General features: G+C 41.7%; 3 protein-coding genes across 4 annotated transcripts; 1 reads left to right on the top strand and 2 right to left on the bottom strand.

The window, feature by feature from the left end:
• Positions 1-639: 639 nt before the first annotated feature.
• On the bottom strand, positions 640-1,047 carry LOC117187193 (protein FAM136A). The gene has a single exon (XM_033389331.1). The coding sequence runs from the start codon at positions 1,045-1,047 to the stop codon at positions 640-642; it is 408 nt and encodes a 135-aa protein (XP_033245222.1).
• A 3,937-nt stretch (positions 1,048-4,984) lies between these two features.
• Positions 4,985-16,516, bottom strand: LOC117188642. Of its 2 annotated transcripts, XM_033392803.1 has the most exons (3): positions 15,932-16,516; positions 15,554-15,813; positions 4,985-7,944 (listed from the first exon to the last, which is right to left on the bottom strand). In XM_033392803.1, exons 1-3 carry the CDS (start codon positions 15,959-15,961, stop codon positions 7,935-7,937), a joined length of 300 nt encoding a protein of 99 aa, XP_033248694.1. In that variant the 5' UTR covers positions 15,962-16,516; the 3' UTR covers positions 4,985-7,934. The 2 variants fall into 2 exon arrangements, with proteins under 2 accessions (XP_033248694.1, XP_033248689.1); XM_033392798.1 differs by lacking the exons at positions 15,554-15,813; positions 15,932-16,516 and adding an exon at positions 11,949-12,424.
• Positions 16,517-18,564: 2,048 nt separating this feature from the next.
• LOC108162502 (protein enhancer of rudimentary) lies at positions 18,565-20,288 on the top strand. Its single transcript, XM_017297280.2, has 3 exons — positions 18,565-18,676; positions 19,318-19,423; positions 19,476-20,288. The coding sequence occupies exon 3, from the start codon at positions 19,485-19,487 to the stop codon at positions 19,797-19,799; it is 315 nt and encodes a 104-aa protein (XP_017152769.1). The 5' UTR covers positions 18,565-18,676; positions 19,318-19,423; positions 19,476-19,484; the 3' UTR covers positions 19,800-20,288.
• Positions 20,289-21,012: the final 724 nt, after the last annotated feature.

The following is a 21,012-nucleotide window of genomic DNA, read 5'->3' on the forward strand; positions in this document are numbered from 1 at the left end:
TCTCCGTCTCTCCGTCTCTCTCCCTCATCCACTCGCCCACGCGCCCATCTCGCTCTCGCTGGCGACTCTCTGGCTGACGCTGTCCCACTCTCTGCCAGGCCTCTGTCGGCGTCCGTCGGAAGCGGAAGGAAACTCAACAGTTGGCACATTACGGAGGAGACGGCGCACGGGGGCGGCGTGGGAGAGCTGCAAGCGCTACTGGTTGCTGGCGTCGTCTCTGGTTCCAGGCAAATCATTTGCTGCGTTCCCGATGCTGTGCATTGCACTAAAGTACAGTTGCCAACAAAAAGCATGGGTTTAATCGATAATTATCGATACCATGAAATATGCGAAAAAAAGGCTTTTCATTGCTCAAGGCTCAGACTTATACCAAAATCTGTTGCTTCTCCTTCGGGTCTCCTTCGATAAATATCGATACCCTGATATGCTTGATTTCATTTATGCAAAAATACCCCACAAAAAATTAGAAGGGAGGTCCTTCTTCAGAGAAAAAAGAAAGCCAGAAGCGTGCACTTAGAAACGGTACATTTCAAGGACATTTCACAGATGTAATTTCCATATTTCAGTGTTCGAAACCCCCATTTTGGTACTTTGTGCTCGCCTTACAAGATTGTTTATTTGATGGGTGTACAAATGGATTTAGTTATCAGTTCTCTTTAATTTTTTCTCTCCGCCAAACATGTCCTCTATCAATTGCGGCACTTCCTTCATACACTTAACCTCACAAGCCGTGGAAGAGTTCTCTGTGTAGCGACAGTGGAACATGCAGTCCACTATGGGAATCATGAACTTTGTTAGAGTCCATTTGATGTCAGTCTCCGCTGGCAATGGCCTGGGCAAGTGACGATCAACGCAGAGTTCCACAGCTAAGGCACTGTCATTGGTGTTTTTACAGCACTTCGTGGAGCACTTAAGGACCTTCTGATGCATCCTCCGCACAAACTCGCGATCTGCGTTAATAGAGAAAGCTTCTACGGCTGTACTAAAGACCTTGGATTGTTCTTGAACGATTCGGTAAAACGGATTTGCGTACACTTTATCAGCCATGGTTTTAGCTATTAGTCGAGATCAAAAGTTGAGAGAAAATTTAGGTCATAACTGCAAAGAATTAACGAAAAAGGCAGGGCCTACTGGAAAGGAAATAATCATCGAAAAATAATCGATAAAAACTATTCTTAAATGTCAATATTTCTAGGATCTGTAATGTACAGAAAAACTTTTTCAAAAATCGTGGAAAATTCTAAATTAATCAGAAATTACAGAATTATTATCGATACATTTAACGATAGGAATTATAATCGAATTAAGTACAAAAAATACATAAAATTATCGCTCTCGGATTGTCAATAGCCATAGCTCCATAGGCCATAGGTCGTGTGTATGAATGCCCCACAAACCATTTAAATCAATCAATGCCGATGATTAAACCCTTGAGAACTTCTCAATTAATTGCAGGCCACTAATCGAGAATCGAGAAACCGAAACGCGCCTGCTGATTAGTCACTAATCTAATCAAATATGAAGACGTTCTTGTGGCGAGTGACCCACAAACATGTTTTCCATTGGGGCAATTATATGTGCCACCGAATGAGGCACATAGGGAACCAGGGGACGGACAAATTATTCATTTATACGTGTACGGTATAGCCAGGTCCTCCTCCGTGTCTGTCGCGTCGCGCCACGTCGGGTAAATGCTCCAAATAGCAATAATCTCTCCGACATGGACAATGTGGCACACTTTTAGGCGAAACAGTTCCGCCCTACAATCAATGATTGAATGTCCTTTTGCCATCCGAAAGTCAGCGATTCTTCATTTTTTCCCACACGAACAGCACAAAGAAAAGTGCCCATAATTAGGGGCTTGCGCGGTTGATTTTTTTGGTCGGGGGCTTTCGTTTTGGATCATATATTGGAAAATCCCACCAGCTGCCTCTCCCATCGGACGCCGATTAAAGTTGCTTTTGCTTCACGGGAAAAACGCCCAATGAATTGCAATTAAATAAATTCAATATTATACCTATTGTAGTAATTTTGTATTTTTTATGGAATATAATGGATAATGGTTGTACCATCTAATAAATATTTGCCATTTTTCGATATAATTTAAACATTTTCTAATAATAATCAAAAATTTATCGGCAAAGATCGATATATATGGGCTATAATCGATAATATTTGGTGCGATTTCTGGGCATAACGCACAGAAACATGAAAACGTAAAAAAATGCATTAAACAAACGAAATTCATCGATAAATATCGATATATAAGGCCAAAAAGGTAAGAAATCTATCCATATATCGGTTAATAATCGATCAAAGATAAAACTTATCGATCATTTATATTTTTTTTTTCTATTTTGGATTATATTTATGAGTAATGTACAGAAAAATCATTGGATAATCGATAATATTATCAATAGCATGTGCCATACAAATGGCCTGGTCTCTTGCTAATTCGTGCAGCTAAAGGCCGAAAATTCAATCATTTTTCCGCCTTTGCCCTTCATCTGTCCATCAATTGGCAATCAATGGCCCCAGAGCCTTGTCTATAAGATGCGATTGTATGTCTGTCTGCAGACAAAGGCATGCCAGTTGGAGAGCAGTTTAAAAGGCAAAAAAACCAGCACAAAAAACTATGGGAAATTCAGGACAATGACAGTGGATGGCTGTGGGGTGCTAGTGGGGGGGGGCGTCGTCCTAACAAAATGTTTTCACATTATTCAAATGAAATGGTTTTTATTGTCCTGCCACTCTACCAGCAGGAACAGTGCCGGAGAGCAACAAAAACCAATGTAACAAATCAAAACTAATACGAAATGAGGGAAGGGTTGATCCTCGTACACGACTAAAGACCAAAGGATACCCTGTGCTGGGGGTTTGCAATGAGAGCGGAGGGAAATTCATATCCCTTTCGCACGCTACTTTTGCGGGGTACAAAATACACCCTGAGACTGGGCAAAACATAAACAAAAAACAAACATCGAAGGGAAAACACTACCTGCATTCATGGCATACAATGAATCATTTGAATGAAGAGAAAGATTCCCGGAAAAAAAGGAGAGAAAAACACAGCGACAGAGACAAAGAGAGAGAGATAGAGAGAAAAAGGGTTAAGGAGTGCCAGATTGAAGGAGCAGGGTAAAAACCGTTGGTTGACATTCTTTTTTGACCCTTAAAAACGTTGCCAGATTGTTGCAAGAAGCAGCAGATACACTGGGAGAGAGAAACCCAAACAAAAAGGCAACGATGTAGGAGACCCACCAGCTCTCGATGGTTCTACATCCCATGGATCCCATGGTCCACAGGCGATCACCTTCGGCATGACTGGTGTCTGTGGAGTATCGTCTGTGGGTTCTGGGTCTCTACGCTGTGGTCGAGTCGGAGGGCGAGGTGGAGTCAGAAGAGGGTAACGAGTCGTCTCCCAGCGGAGTCTTTTACAGCGAGAATAGCGATGATACCAATGATGGCGATAAAGATCATCGGAACACGCCTTTAAGCGGCTCTCTGGCCTCGCCTGGCCCTGACCCTAGCCCCTGCGGTTGAGTGTTTATTTACAAGGTTAATTCTTCCTTAAGGTTTTGCCATGAACCATGAAGCTCGGGCTCACAAAAACAAACAAAAAGGACTTGACTGCAGGCCTTACTGCGACAGCCAGTCAATGGCCCATAGGCCTAGGCTTCATGCCCCATGCCCCACACACACACAGACACATAAGGTCGCGCGCGCCTCAAAGTGGCAAGTCGAGCAAAACGACGAGGCAAGGACGATGCTGCGACGGCTGTGCGATATGTTAATTTGGCAAAAAAAAAATAAGAAAACGAAAGCATCCTTTGGCCGATAAATCCCAGAGGAAAAATGTGGGAAATTGTGGAAAAAGGGTACCCTTTCGTTTTGAAATATAAGCCTATAATATATCGAATTTATATCGAATTTCTATTTATTTACTATTAAAATAAGAGCCATAGCGAGCGCAAAATGCAGTCGATTTTAAATCGAGGTTTGGTTAAACGATTGGTTATCGATTAATCGATAAACTGTTCAAAAAGCAGCAACAAAAAATACACTTAAAGCTATCCTAGAAACCTGGACAGGTAATTGAGCCAAAAATAGTCCAAATTCTTCAACCTTGATTACGTTTTTTTAAATTTTTTATTTTTTTTTAATTGTTTTAATTTTTTAACTATCCAAAAGTAACAGCAAAAAAATTTACAATTTAAAACAAAAAAAAAAAATTTTAACCGCAAATATGAATTGGTTATGAATCGGTTGTGAATCGGTTATGAATCCTTTCAATATACACACTTTTTTTCGAAATCTATAGAAAACCAGTATTGAAACCAACAAGTTCTGAATCGGTTCTGATTCGTTTATGCAACAGATTTCAATCGGTTACTAATCTGTTCAATATTAACCCGTTTTAAATCGATTAAGAATCACTTCTGAATCAGTTATTCATCGGTTATTCATTGGTTATGCATCGGTTATCTTTTCATTATCAACCCGTTTTAAATCGATTAAAAATCACTTCTGAATCCCTTCTGAATAACTTCTGAATCGGTTATGCATCGGTTATAAATCTTTTCAATATCCAACCATTCCCAATCGCTTCAATCGGTTAATCGTTTAATCAAATAGACATTTTATTGAACCGAAAAAAAGAAAAAACGAGTGCCCTAAGCGATTTGTTCAACCGCTCAACGGCGGATTCCCTTTGTGCGGCGACTATAATGAAAGTATCGCCATTGTAGCGCTGCTACCCTCAAAAGTGTACACGTCTCCCCAACCGCGTATATGTATACGAGTGAGCATCCATCCAGCCATCCAGCCATCCATCCATTCATCCATTCATCCCACACCTCAGTGTCAAATTTAATGCGGTTCGCTGTTTATTAGATTTGCACAAATGGCATTTTCAGGGAGTAGGTTTCTTTTTTTTTTTTGGCGCCAACATCACACCAGAACGTTTTTTTTTGGGGGGGGAGGGGGGGAGGGGGGACCTCCTGTGGATGCGGAAGTGGGTAGACGAGGGTCCTTCTTTCTAGGCGTTAAGTGCTTGTTGGTGGCATGCAACAACAACTCTATTCGGTGGCCAGAACCCCCTCAAACGCCCCGAAAAGCCGACAACGAAATTATTGAAAATTCATTTAAATGTCAGAGCAATGTTAAGAAGCTTAAAAAAGAAATGGCGCAACATGTCGTATGCGTAATATTAAATATTAAAACGTTTACATTATTAATGCCAAACAGAGAGGCAGACAGACAGACAGACAGGAAAGACAGACAGGCGGAAGCAGCAACAGCAGGCGAGTGGAGTCGAGTGGAGATTTACAAGCCCCCGAAGGACATTTACAGGGTGGCAATAGGGAGCTCAATCCCAATTTTCATATCATTTCGAGAGCACAGCGTATCAGCATATTTATGAACACCACATTCATGCCGTGCTCTTTCCTGGACCTCAAAATCCATTTGTCAATTAGAGGAAAAATTAAAGGAAGGAGAGACAACGGCCCAGGGGCAAAGAGCGAATGAAATCAGCGATGCAGTCGACGGGCCCATACCGAAACCTGTTGACACACAGAAGCTGCAATATGCCTCCCCCTCCCCCCCCACCCCACCCCAACGAAAACCCTGAGGTTAGATTTTGATTGCCTTTTGCCAGGGTCCACAGTCCACGTTGAGGCCGGAACTTCATGACTAGTGAATGGTCAAGGCATTCAAAGCTGGAGCTGCTGCAGAATACCCTGCAGAAGTAGGGGCTTACCTGCAGTACAGTGAAGAAAGCGAAAGGATTAGTGGACCCAAAAGGTCTATCGACTAATAATCGAACAACGATTGACTAAAATATCGATTTAACGGATTGACTGGATTGAAAAGTTGTCTCAAATATCCTTTAATATTCGGTGACGTTTAAATTGTATTAAAAAAGTATATTTATCGATAACAAATCTTTAGTAAACAAAATATCGAGAAATATCGATTAATAATCGATCAATAAAGATAATAAAGTATCGGCTACATATCGTTCATAAGCTTTTAGTTTGTTGTTAGGAAAACAATTCGAAATCGATTAATTCGATTAAAAATCGAAGGAAAATCGATTGAAATATCGATTTATTTCAATCGAGATTCTATCCTTTCGGTATGTACATTTGATCTACACGTAAAATGTATTCGGTTTATGGTCTAAATTCACAAATAATGTTATCGATAATAAATCGAAACTGAATTTCTACCAAAAACGTTTCAAAATCATTTCTGTCTAAGTTTTGCGTTCATTATTCAACAAATTGATGTTATATCCTGTCATTTGGGCCAATCGACCATCGACACTCATCATTGATGCACGCATACTCGCTTTGGACTGAGCAAACAAATGCTCGTAAAACTGGAAAGAATGGGGGAGTTGATTGGAGCCCCCCACACACACACACACACACCCACACACACACACACACACATGGGGATAAACAAGTACCGAGTGCATCTCCTCTGCCTCGCAGCGGAAATTCCGCTCCATTCCACACTTCCACGTGGATTGCGGATTGCGGATCCATCCACCGCATCCGCAATGCCACTCTCTTTTTGGTGGGGGTGGAGTTGGTGGCGGTCTGTCATAAAAATCTGCGTATGCATTCGTCCTCGCAGTTAATTTCAGTGTCATGCTTAAGGCTCGTAAAATCAACTGCTCTTATGGATCCGATTCGATTCGATTTGCTTCGCATGGATTGGATTCATTCTGTATCTGTGTGTGTGTGTGTGTGCCACATTGTATAACATCCATATCACATTTCATTTCCAATATACTCGTTCTTGTGAGTATTTTTACATTCTTCCATTGTTGCCCTTATCCGTTTTCCCTTTTTTTCCTGCGAGAGATTCCCCAAACCAGATTTAGCTTTCGGCAAAGACACGTTTTCGCGTATACGTAACGCTCCGCAAAGGGACTCGTGAGGGAAAGTTCCCTAGAAAAACGTGTAGCAAAACCTGAGTGTTGTACAAGCGACTGAGCAGGGGGGGGAAGTGGCATTCGAGTAACTGTAATTATTGAAGGCAAGAGGGTACACTCCCCTTTCGAGGGTATCCCTGCCGTCAGACGTAAGCATTTGTCTTCGTTTTGTCTTAAACGTGCCATGCCCCTGATTGTTGCAAATATGTTTACTCGTAGAAAAACCAGCTGTCACATCAAGTGGCAAGGACGTCCAGAGGATGAGAAGCAGGAGCATGGGCAATGTTTAATGAATGATAATCTTTGACAATCGAAGCAGTCGAAGCAATCGAAGCAGTCGAAGCAATCGAAGTAATCGAAGCTGTCGAAACAGTCGAAGTAATCGAAGCAATCGAGGTGGCAACGCCTAACCACCAGATGGCATCTCTTTTCATACGTATAAAGATGATCTTCTATACATATTCTGTATTTAAGAGCTGTGATCTGTATTACTTTAAACATTTTGAATGAGAAGTGTATTTCTAGAGCTCGTTTCCTGCCCTGAAATTTCAATAGGAAGCCACAGATGGCATCCCTAAAAGTTAAAATCTTAAATAGAATTGGAAACATCAAAAACTCCACTTAAAGACAACAATTTAAACCTTAAAATATAATATAAATACAAAGAATATGACTATAATATACAAACCATTATTCTTGAAACATTTTCAATATATTTGCACAACATTTTCGGCTCAATTTGTGTCACATTTAAATGCTTTGACTATTTGTATTATTTAATCAAATGTTTAATTATGTTTCACCGCACAATAAGCAAAAGGGGAACTGCATTCAGATGCCAACGAAATGAAGGAAAAGTAAATACCTGACGGAATGTGCCCGCCCGCCCCAAGTTTTGTGGTCCCTTTGTAAGCGTGCCACACACTCGGTGTGGCAGCAACGCGGCGTCTTTTGTTTCGTGGGGTTTCATACAAATTTCGGGTTGTACTCACGTATCACTGAAACGAGAAGGAACAAAAAGAATATAAAAGAAAAGCCGTTTAAGTGAAGGCAAGAATAAAATGGTGAAAATCAATATTAAAGTAGACAGGAAACGGAAGGGTCTTTGGGGCACAGTACAGTGCCAAAAAAAAGGAGAGGAAGATCTGAGATCCATAAACAAATATTGTATGGTTCTTTTGGTTCTTTTGGTTTGCGCGAATACTTTTACCACGCACTGTCTATAGATGTTTATGGAGAAATGTTTGCTTTTGCCCGACAATAAGCGTCCTGTTTAAAGAGGATTAAAATGTGAAAAATCACAACAAAATATAAACGAAAAAAAAAAATAAATACAAAGAAAAGCGAAAGCAACAAAAATCGATGGAAGCCTTTCTTTAAAGTATAAAGAAATATACAGAAGCGTAACCGAATCGGCGTCCAAGCAAATCGAATAGAAAACCGCATATGCATCAAAAGCCTCAACAGCAGCAAGCAGCAGGGGCAGGCGGCAGATGCCTGGAGGACGTGGCGTGGGGCATAATAGAATTTTCTGAATCCTTTTTCCGGCAACAGGACACGCGCTCCCTCCCGCCACACGCTCCACACCCTCTCCACATATGCACGGCAGTGTCCAGCCCGAAGGCAGCGCTCAAACGCAAATGCAGCAGCCTCCCCTCCGACCATTGAAGGCCGCCCCCAACCGGCGTGGGCGCCCCTCTGGCACAGCAAAAACATGGGGCCACACACGCCACACACAAAACGCGAAATATGAATACCCTGGCATCGAAAATGCGCTTGAATTGGGGTATAAGAAAAGGGGCAGCCATCAAACAATCTCCCTGAAGATTCTCAATTTAAAATTTCGAAATATTTGGACAAATTTAAGGATGTGTGTGCATAAGGTATCCATCAACCCGAAGGGGTAGAAGGGGGGGTTTAATGGTTATCGAATGAGCTACCGATAAAGGTATCGCAAAATGTATCCAGAAAGGTACGAGGAATGAGGTGCCGAAGGGGGTAACGAAAAGCAATATCTAGAAAGATGTCGATGTAGAAGTATTGATTAGGGTTTTCAGAGCGAGAGAGGGGGAAGAGAGAGAAGCGAAGTGGGGTAGAAAATGGCTAGGGATAAGTATCAGAACAGTTATCGAACAATTTATCGACCAAGTTATAGGTTTAATTCGTATAATTTATCTAAAACTGTATCGAACGAGGTATCGAAATGTAATATCCACAGATGGGATATCGAAGAGGTTATCGAACACTTTATAGACCAAGTTATCGGTTTAATTTTGATAATTTACCTAACAATGTATCGAATGAGGTATCGAAGAGGTTATCGATAATTTATGGGAATATAATTATAGCATGTGTATCGCAAAAGGAGTGCAATCATGGCAACGAAAAAAAGTATCATATGTGGTATCGAAAGTGGTATCGATGGTGGTATCGATAATGGTATCGAAAGTGATATCGACAGTGGTATTGAAATTTGTATTGAAAGTGGTATCAAAATTGGTATCGAAAGTGATATCGACAGTGGTATCGAAATTGATATCAAAATTGGTATCGAAAGTGGTATCAAAATTGGTATTGCAAGTGGTATCGAAACTGGTATCGAAAGTGGTATCGAAAGTGGTATGAAAATTGGTATCGAGAGTGGTATCGAAAATGATATCGACGGTGGTATCGAAAATGTTATCGACGGTGGTATCGAAAGTGATATCGAAAGTGGTATTGATAGTGTTATCGAAAGTGATATCGACAGTGGTATTGAAAGTTGTATCGAAAGTGGTATCAAAATTGGTATCGAAAGTGATATCGACAGTGGTATCGAAATTGATATCAAAATTGGTATCGAAAGTGGTATCAAAATTGGTATTGCAAGTGGTATCGAAAGTGGTATGAAAATTGGTATCGAGAGTGGTATCGAAAATGATATCGACGGTGGTATCGAAAATGATATCGACGGTGGTATCGAAAATGTTATCGACGGTGGTATCGAAAGTGGTATTGATAGTGTTATCGAAAGTGATATCGACAGTGGTATTGAAAGTTGTATCGAAAGTGGTATCAAAATTGGTATCGAAAGTGATATCGACAGTGGTATCGAAAGTGACATCGAAAGTGGTATCGAAAGTGTTATCGCAAGTGGTATCGCTAGTGGTATCGAAATTGGTATCAAAAGTGGCATCGAAAGTGGTATGGAAAGTGGAATCGAAAGTGACATCGAAAGTGGTATCGAAAGTGTTATCGACAGTGGTATCGAAAGTGGTATCGCAAGTAGTTTCGAAATTGGTATCGAGAGTGGCATCGTAAGTAGGATCGCATGATGTATCGATCGGTGGGTGTCCAAGACATACAGACTGAAGTATCGAATGTGGTATCGAATGTGGTATGGAATGGTATGGAATACAGACCCAAGCCACAACCGATAACAGGGTACACGGTGCTTCTGTCACCATACAATGCATATGCATGCGTATTTTTTTTGTATTCTACCGTTTTCCGTGCTTTTGGGCAATTTCACTTGAAATATGGCTCGCTTGCATGTGCAGGAGTTCCCCCCCCCCCCCTAGGAGGGCATGGGAGGGGGGTGGTCTCCGAAAGGGGCGCGTATAATAAGCTTTGCAACAACCTTTTGCAACATCGTCGAGATGCGGCCAAAGCGATGCGCTGCAAGCATCAAATATTTTCGCAGGCTCCCTCGCCCACCAATTCCCCGGAAAAAAAAACCCCGTAAAATCCCGTAAAATGTACAACGTGTGGCCATGGCAGTGGCACTGCCAGAAGACTCGGTGGGAGTATGCCTCAGAGCCACAAAAGAAAAAAAAAAACCGGCGAGGCAGCAATAAAAGTACGCTTCCACACCCCGCACCGGATGCACAGGATACCCTCGAGGGATGGGAGACGAAACTATGAAAATACTCTGCACGCATCTGAGATACTTTTGCTCATTTATGAAGTGTATATTCCGCAACACATTTTAAAGCGTATCCTTGCTGGGAAATTTTTTAAACCATTTTCAAAGCTCCGAATTTCTACGCAGCTTAGTGGAAATTTCTTTAGTATTTTGCTGTAGCTGTCGCTGTCCTGCTGCTTTTTCGGCACCCCCCCCCCACACATGCCACGAAATCCCCCTTGAGCGCTGCATCCTGCTTCCTGCCTCCACACATGCATTAAAGCTGTTCTGTGCGGCATGGAGGGCCATCAGTGGCTTCTCCGCCATTTTGTGTTTGTGTGTGGCATGCCTCCTGTGGCGGTATCTTTTTGGGTTCTCCTGCATAAATGTTTATTCATATTTCATTTGTTATCACCGCCTTTGGAGGTCGTCTTGCATTCGCATTCGCCACAAAATCCCAAGTGATTAATATCCTTCGATGGTAATTGAGACACAGACAAGGGGTTCGCGGAGCCTGTGAGTGCATCGGGGGCTTTCTGTTTTCTGCACAATTAACCCGCTCGAAATGTAACCCGAAATTTGTAAATATTTACACGCTCCACGCTCCAGTCGGCGACTGGTGATTCAGGTGATGGCTGACGCCTCCATCAAGGATACTTCATTAATTTTAATTAAGCGCCCAACAGCCCAGGACATGCCCGAGTGTCAGATCCGATGCCTGATGGAAGGAGACTGCAGAATTCCTGGGGCCTACAGTTTCATATTTAAGCCAGTCCAGGTCCAGTCCTTCCCAAGGGCCAGAAGAACCGCTTGAGGTGTATTTTTTGTTAGGGCCAGTTCTACAACAAACTTCCCTTGTTTGAACCTCATTTTGGGCCTCAAAACATCTTTGAAATTCCCATCAAATGTGGCTCGATAGTCATCAAATGATAGTCAAAAAATAGGAACAAAATTGAAATCAGTTTAAGGTGGAATTTGAGCACAGCAGAAGCCACAACTAGCCAGAAAGTGGCCAAAAAGAGAGTCATCGAACGGACAAACGTCTTTCAATTACAGAAAATAGTTTCCAGGGAAGGCAATCGGAAGGGATCAATCGGTGATCAATCGTCATGTACTTACTAGTCCAGCAACTCGATATCGCCTTCATCCACCTCATCGTCATCATTCTCTTCTCCATGGTCTTCAAAGATAGCATCCTCGTCGTCGTCATGCAGGCGATCGAGGGTCCGTTCATTCTGGTTACCGTTGGGGATTTTGCCAGCAATACGACGACCGCCCCGTGACATGGGCGGCGGGGAGTGACGCCGATTGCGTGTGGATTGAACGGACAGACCGACGCCCTGCTCAAGATTCTCCTCCTCCTCATCGCTCTCGATCTCAATCTCATCGACATCGCGCTGACTGACCCTTCGCTCTGGCATTTTATCAAAACTTTTCGTATTCCTTTGTTCAAATCCTTTGTTTAAATCAGTCTTCACAACACAACAACAAAAACACCAACTGTGGATACTTTGTTAGAATGTTTTTAATAAAGTAATTGTTTATGGGACTTGTGTTTCGACTTTCGACTTACGCATAGACTTGCAACGAACGCACTGAAAAATCGCAATCGACGGATGAAACGGAAAACGGAGAACGGCCGCCGTGGTGCGACTTTCAGGGGCTTCACATCGCGAGACCTTAGACGCGTCCCCAAGCGGACGGCGGCTCTGTCCGGGCTAATTCAATTAGATAACCGAGCCGAGGTGCAGGTAGCAGTTACAAAGATAGTTCAGCAGGGTATACGACTGAGAGATACCCTCCAGAGAGGAGACACACAAGCCTCCTCTCTGGCTCTCAGGCGCTCTTTTTCCCAGTAGCGGTAGCAGCTCTCTCTGCACACACTCTACAGGGTATGCAAGAAGAAGAGTCAGAGCTGGATTGGACTGGACGCGACGGTCACTCAAAGACTCTTCTGTGTCTCTTTCCTGCCCTCCGCTTTGTTTCTCTTGTGTCCGTAAGACGACTACTACACCCGTAAGCGTAGCCCTAGACGTAAAATGGGTCAGCGATTTTCGGGGGCGACATTGTGGCGATAGGAAGGAAGCCCTTCGCACGTGCTGCTCCCCGACTTTCTGCCCCCAACAAACATTTGAAACAATTGCATTGATTTGATTCTGCAATGCCCAATCGATTGGGGGTTTTGCTTGGAATACTCGCACTCGCGTGATATTCAACAACAAAATATTTAACAATTATTATCTGTTTTTTGCTTTGGCAGTGCTTCCGGTGCTCCTCCCCCATCGAGCGCCAGTCGAACCATAAAAATGCAAATGAGTTAGGACCGCAACGAGTCTGATTTAATGAGCCATTTCAATGCCGCTGAGGCTCTGCAATTGCTTCCCCCTGATGTTGTTGATGCTGATGATGGTAGACCCAAACCTGGCCACAAAAGCCCATCATTCAACTCATTATAGCTGTATATTTGCAAAAACAGCACCGCCACAACATTTCCAATTCGAAAACTCAAAGAGGTTGCCGGCGGTCCGCACTTTTCCGCAATCGCAGCCATCTGGCAGCACTGTCACGAGCGGCGTGAAGTTGGTTGCTCCAGGCCGCGGCGTTGCCACATCTAACGATCAATCACAGAAGCGTCTTCTGGCTGAAAGTTCAGCCGAGTTCAAAGACTACTTCTACAATCCATTCGCCAAAGATTGGTTGTACAATGTTGCCACCCTTCTGACCTCTGTACAGACCTGATTTAAGCGTTTAATTGGTGTGCTAGCGAAAATATAATTACTCCCCTGCGATGGGTATTGTCCGATGGGCCCGCAGGAGGTCACTCTGCCAATTATGGTGTTGCACATTAATTGAAGTCGTTGCACTGGCAACCGGCTTTAATTATGCGAAAGACGAATGAACGAGCAACCAGACGACGGCCGGTCAATGCCAAGGGCGAAACATACTCACTTTTGCCGGCAACGAGGACAGTGAGGCAATAAAGCGAGACGCCGCTGCCACGTGCAGACAGAAGACAGCCGAACCGAAACGAATCAAAGCTCCGTTCAACCAAAAATCAAAAACAGATACAACCTTCAAATACACAAGAAATACGCACAAACAGAAACAAAATAAAAACTCAAAACAAATGCGGAAGCAGCGAGCGAATAACACGAGAAATTTGCATAGAAATTATATAATGGCATGATCTGATAAATGGGGCTTTCTTTCAGGCATTTTTTTGGTACTTTCAACGATTTGTGGACTTTTCACTCGGCATTTTCAGAGCCGATATCCAAAACAATTGATAGGTTGAAAAGAGAATTTGATGGACTTTCTGAATATTTTTTTTTGTTACCCGAAGATTTTGACAAAGGTTTTATATTGCAGAGAATTATAGGAAGCCTCTTCAACGATAGAAGAAGTCGAATCCGAATCCAATTCGTTTCGTTTTCAAATAAGCCTGAATGAAGAGCAGAAGATTACTGAGAGCCAGTCCCATACATGCCTTTATTCCTATGATGAACCTGACACTACCCAAAAGAATTCGTTCCGTAAGTTCCAGATGAGGCTAGAGACAATCACTGTCTTCCTCATTAGTGATATACTATGCTTCTGGGTACTGTCTCGGTGGCACTCGTTTGTTTACTTTGGAGGTGATCATCGTGGGACTAGATGATCTACCCAGAACGTGAGCAAACTACAAGTTTTGAGAACTTAATTTAAATGGATTTTGAAGAATTCATAGAATAAACGGCACCTCCGGTTAAAGTCTCTTTAATTTTAAATTTGGTTGAGCATAAATAAAAAATATAATATAGAATTTTAGGATGATAGAATCGAAGAGGAGCCACAAGGAAACAAAATAAAGATTACTTCAGAGGTGGCTTGTTTATCTGAAGATCAGCATCAACCATGATGACACCTCGGAAGCGTTAAAAGAGGTAGCTTCGAGCAGTAAACACTCCCATAAAAGATACAAAAAATCAAGCAGAAAACACTCGTAAAATGCAACAATTAAAACAGCAAAAGGCAAGTCAATAAACAGGCCTAGTATGGCGCTTGTTTGATAAGAACTTGCCAGCATACCATCTGAGAGAGCTAAGAACTTTTCTTTTCAGATAGTAGTGGAGGTAATAATGTTTCATCAGATCGCACGGCAGGGGCGCCTATGATCTTATCTTAGCGGTGGAGAGGAGAGCCATGAAGTGCAAACATCTCAGGAAAACGAGCGTAAAACAAGACAAATTATAGCCAGGCCAGAAACAGGGAGCACCCAGGCAAATCAGCTGTTGCCAAGCGTTTAACAGGTGATGCCGTAGGCAAGCAGTTGATTTTGCATGTTTCAAGCAGTTCAATCAGCTGACAATCAGTTCTTTCATCTTAAAAGCAGTTCAATCGGCTGATCAATCGATTTCAGCACTTCTTACATCCCCCCTGCGTTGTTTTTTAGTGAACTTTTGGCTACCGAATTTCGCATAATTCAACAATTTGTAGTCCAAGTTTGTCCATAAATAAAGCAACGCTTTGGCGAGTCCCCCCCCGATGTTCATCGACGCATGCAATCCATTTTTGGTACCAAATCGAGGCGATGAATCACAACGCGAGAGAATCTCGTGGGAAGACTGAGAAAAACCTGAAATCTGAAAGCCAAGGCCCTCTTGGCTGCGGTGGTTCTAACGGGTTTTGAGTGATCGAAACAAGTTCAAGGTTGCTTCAAGCTGCACTGCAGCTCTTTGACTCACCTGTTGGCAGCGGCATAGGTGTGGGGGGGCGGCTTTTCAGACGACTCGCTGGCTAGAAGAACCCCGCCGCCGGATGTCTCTGACGTCACGGGCCTGTAGATCAACGGCTTGACGTTGCGCTCAAAGTCATCGAGGAAGACCACATCGTGGACGGGTATCAGGCGATGGTCGCCGCTCACATTGAAGTGCAGATCGCGAAAGGGTCCATTGAAGAGGCAGCGCAGTGGGGAAGTCACCAGAGCAGTGTCCTCCGAAGGCAGCTACAGGACAGGGGGCAAGGATTTACTACATACATACATACATACATACACGGGGGTACGGGGTGTATTACGGGGGTACTACGGGGGTACTCTAGGTATTCTAGGGGGTAGTGCACACCTTGATTTTCCCATTGGCTGCAGAGAACATCAGGACACACACACGCACACACACACACACTTTCAAACCACACACAAACAACGAACTACAATAAAAACAAACACGGATCTACTCATAGGTTTGTGTGGGTGTGTGTGTGTGTGGGTGGGTGGGGAAGGAGAGGACGGATACGTGTTAGGGATTGGATTAACCGTAGAACCCGCTACAAAACGCCAATGTAAATTACAGTAAACGAAGAACAAGAGAGCAAGAGAGAGAGAGAGGGGCACGAAAATTTCGACACGCGTGCGTGGAGAGTGGTTCGCGGCGCGAGAGACTCTCTTTTCAATTAACAGTTAACAAAAAAAAAACCACAAAACACAACACTTGCACAATTGGAGGACGGCGACAGCGGCGGCTGCGTCTGCGCCTTTACTTTGCACCAAACATTTCACTTGTTGCAACAGCAACAACAGTGAGGGCCACAAAAAAAAAAGCCGATCGCGTTTGTTGAAATTATAGATAAATCACGGAATTTCGTCGTTATTTAGCCGATCGCGTCGTTGGTCTGAGCGGCGTCCGTCGGCGGTCTTCCAATTGGTCCAGTACGATGGAAAAAGCAATACAACAAATAAACAGCTGGAGTTTCGCCGATCTGGCAGCGCGAGAACCCATCATAGAGCTGCCAGACCAAAGGAAAAAGATTCTGCCCAGCCATGTTTTGTTCCAATGAGAATTATCCGCTAAATGAATTCTCCAGTTGGAATGAATGTATCTCCATAAAACAGAGAGAATATTTTATTAAATGGTTTGACGACAATTCTCTAGGCATCCCAGGCTAAAATGAATGCAGATATCAGTGAGTCTCTGTTTTAAAGCTATATATACACAAAAATCAAATCAATGGCATTAATAGGTCAATTAATGTCAATCTGGGAAAAACTCATTACTGGAAAACAGAATTTAAACATTAATTATAGCAAATAGGGTATAAAAATGTCTATACTCATAGCTGAAACCTGCAACATTGAAGCTATCAGTTCAAACACACCTACGTTTAAGCGTTGACCTTTTTTGTTTCAACCATGTTTTATAAACAACCCAATAAATAAGAGTCCTTAAATTCTGCTAATCTTGTAGAAAATAGATTCATCATTTGGGTAAAACAATGCTTTCAGGGCTGAGAGCCCTAGCTAACTAGTAATTTTAAACCGAATCTCAAAATCGAGGAATATGATTTCCGATCATGTACAGAGAACGATTAACCTATTGTCGACCACTGGGTATTAAAATACACTCCACGAAATTGTTGAAGCTTGAAGAAGTTTAGCTCAGTCCAGGTGTTAGATATCGTGGTCTTTTTTTATAACTTTAGTGGAAGAATAGGATGGACTTACAAGAATTTATAAACCGTGTATTTTTTTCGCGGCCTCACTCATGTTTTTTAACCTATTTAAATAGAAGGGGGCTAAAAGGGCTAAGTTAGTTTTTTGAAAATGAGAAGGTATATTTCGGTATATTTCTGAGTGTCGAAGACAAAATCGGCTTTTCGTCTTCATGGTATATTCGGCAAGTGGGGTGGATTTTACCTTGCAAGCATTGCATTTAATGGTTCGTGTTGCCCATTGTCCATACCCTCTTTTTGCTTCCATTAGTAGCAGGGTGACCGTATTATTTTTAGTATTTTTTTAAATCAATGTTGTACCGACGGTGTATTGGTATATAATGGTATATTTTGTCAATTTCATCAATCTATTAAATTTAATTTTCAACGTTATATAGAAATCCACTAAAAGCCATTAATTAAAGTAAGTAAGTCAAGTAGAAAATTGATTCATTAATCGTATACAATTATGTGGCAAAAGCTAAGAGATCTATATAGCCAGTAATATTTGATGGAAGATCCAAAATCAGGAATTCGTAGTAATAACCGGTTGACAACAAAAATTTTCATACCCTAGGGAAAAGGATATTAAAGCATTGAGAAAGTATTTGTCATCCCAGGCTCCGTAGGTATCAGGATCGAGATAAATATACACAAGATACTAATAATACACATGACTATATCCAAAACATATCAATTTGAGAAAAGATCTTTATAAATTACGAAATAAGGTATACATGGGCCTATGCGCGCATTATGTCTTTCATACCAGCAATTTGCGACTGATTTTTTTTGTTGAACTATTTTGTTTGAACCTTGTTGTAGTCGGAATACAATAAAAGCATGGACTAAAAACTAAACTAACTAAAAACTAAAAAACAAGGGTTTCAGTTAGCCATAATTATTCAACGGAATATAAAAATTGAACAATATGAACGACTATCCTCTTTCGTTTTTTTGTGTGACCTATTTCGCTAAAACCTTTTTTTGTTTGACCTATTTTGCTAAAACCTTTTTTACGCAAAATGCAATAAAAGAAATTATTTAAAGTAAGCCAGTCAAATAGAAAATTTATCTATTAATCGTATAAAATTATGTGGGCATGGCTAAATGTTCTCTATAGCTAATAATATTCCACGGAATATCAAAAAGGAGGAATATGTAAAAAAGAACTTTAATTCGTCAGTATATTTTTCAAATGAGACGATATGTTTCTGTATATTTCTGACGGTCGGACGGTATATCTTTTCGATAAGTCCGCGGTCACACTGCTTAGTAGCAAATGTGACCAAAAAATTTAAAAAAAAAAACCAAGCGTGAACGCGAAAATTTAAGTCGAAAAGCCGGCATAAATCATTTTAAGTACCGTCAAAAAATACAAGGTAAGGAAACAATAAAATTGAATTAAATTGTAAATTTAACAAAAAATAGCGAAGAAACAACAAATTGTTGGGCGCTGTACAGACGATCTGCCTGTGTGTGCTTGTTTGTGTGGTATGTGTGCATTTTCTTGTGAAGCGGCAAAAATAGTTTTCAAAGTTCTTAACAAAAATAACTATAATTTAAACAAATGCACAGCGTTTGGCTAATGAAAGGCCCAATTCAGTGGGGCAGATATTTTTTCTAGTGAAAAATGAAAAATGTGAAAAAATCCGCTAAAAGCAAAACATTTCCGCGCACATGTATTGTGTGCATGCATACGTGCGTGTGTTTGTGTGTGTGATAGAGGAACCGAAAGATTTTTGTACGGGGTATCCATTCGTGTGCATAGGGTTGCTTGTTTTGTGGACACTGCCGGAAAGAAAAAGTGTCATAAAACATTTATATTCTCGATCCACAGCGTGGGGATACCTTTGCCGTGCAGAAAATGTACTTTTTTAGTGAAAAATTGGTTCGTTTCCAGCAAAATGTTGCCCATTGCCATGAAATATGTACCTTCAAGGGTATCCCAGGTTCGGCACCCGATCGGAACCCTTTATTTTGACCATTATTAATGAATATTTTGTGGGTTAACGCATTGCAGCATCGGCCAAAAGCCTCATTCCTTGGTGGATCAACGTAACAGCAGCAAGCCGTAGGCGTGGGCAAAGTCTCGGAATCAATTCGAAAACAGGGGAAAAACAAAAAAGGTAAGTGGGAGTACCGCGCCCCAGATGTCATTACTAATTGAAATCATTCCAGACTTTAAAGATGTCGCACACCATACTGCTGGTGCAGCCTGGGGCACGCCCGGAGACCCGTACCTACTGCGATTATGAGAGCGTCAACGAGTGCATGGAAGGTGTGTGCAAGATCTACGAGGAGCACCTGAAGCGCCGCAATCCGAACACACCGACTATCACCTACGACATTAGCCAGCTGTTCGACTTCATCGACACGCTGATGGACATTAGCTGCATGGTGTACCAGAAGAGCACCAATACTTATGCCCCCTACAACAAGGAGTGGATCAAAGAGAAGATCTACGTGCTGCTCCGTCAGGCGGCATTCAGTCCGAATGCCTAAAGTGCACCAACCCGGGGGCTTGGGTGGGAAACGGGGTAATAATCCAACCAAAAAACACGAAATACCAACGCGAGGGAAACAATAGCCCAAAAAGAGATACAGATACACAGACGGTCAATAACAATAACCCCCCAAAAGAAGATGCAGATACAAACAAACATTCACTCATTAAACACAGTACTTGCATGGGGATCCCCTTATGCAACACGCAGCAGCAGATTATCGCGCCGTGATCCTGAGAAAGGACTTTGATCATAAAACAAAAAAATTTATATTATAGAGATATATATATTTTCCTTCTATCTCCTAAGATTTTCAACACAAAAACATCGAGAGAAAAAAAGAATACACTCGACACAAAAAAAAAAGAAAACCAACAAACTGTGCTCCCGCATCCCAAAATGGGGAAACTAGAGAGAATTGTAAAGCTTAGAATTTGAATCCTTACTTTACAACTAATATAATGTATATACTATACACATAACTGAACGGCATTTGTGTATTGATTTAGTGGGTGACAAAATATATTTAGATAAGTATTCCTATGGTTTATGCATCGATATATGTTTAAGAGCGGTTTCCCCATTGATTATATATGGCTACATGATATGGCAAGGCTTATAAAAGTGATTTAGGGAGGGTTATACAGGAATGTATAAGGGAGAAGGACTTTTCAAATGGATTTAAGAGAGGTTTCTCATAAATTTTGATGGAATATATCATAAGAACAGGATTTTGCGCGGCTTTTGCATAGATTTCGATTGATTGTATGGGAGTATATCCTGCGAAAAGGGATTAGAGGGGTTTTCCTACGGATGTTAATGGATAATACGGGACTATATCATGGAGAAAGGCGTATAAAAGCGATTTCCATTAGAATTCCTTGGATTTTAATGGAGTTAATAATACTGAGAGGGTTTTAAGAAGCATATAGAGTGGCCTCCAGCAAAATCTATTAGTTTAAGTGCAGCAATCTTCCTAAAATTAGGGAATATAATATAAAAAGTTTAAAGAAAGCAAGCGATATTAATTTTTCCATGGATTTTAGTGGGGTTTGCCATAGATTTGAATGGATGATATGGAAATATATGTGAAAAGGCTAATTAGGTGTAAGGAACTAATAAACTCCAATTTCCATTGAAATTTCGCCATATCATGGGAGCGAGATGCAGAAAACACAATCAAACCAACCGAGGGGCCCGGCCGCATGGCG

The sequence above is a fragment of the Drosophila miranda genome, chromosome XL (assembly GCF_003369915.1).
Source record: "Drosophila miranda strain MSH22 chromosome XL, D.miranda_PacBio2.1, whole genome shotgun sequence".
NCBI classification, from domain to species: domain Eukaryota; kingdom Metazoa; phylum Arthropoda; class Insecta; order Diptera; family Drosophilidae; genus Drosophila; species Drosophila miranda.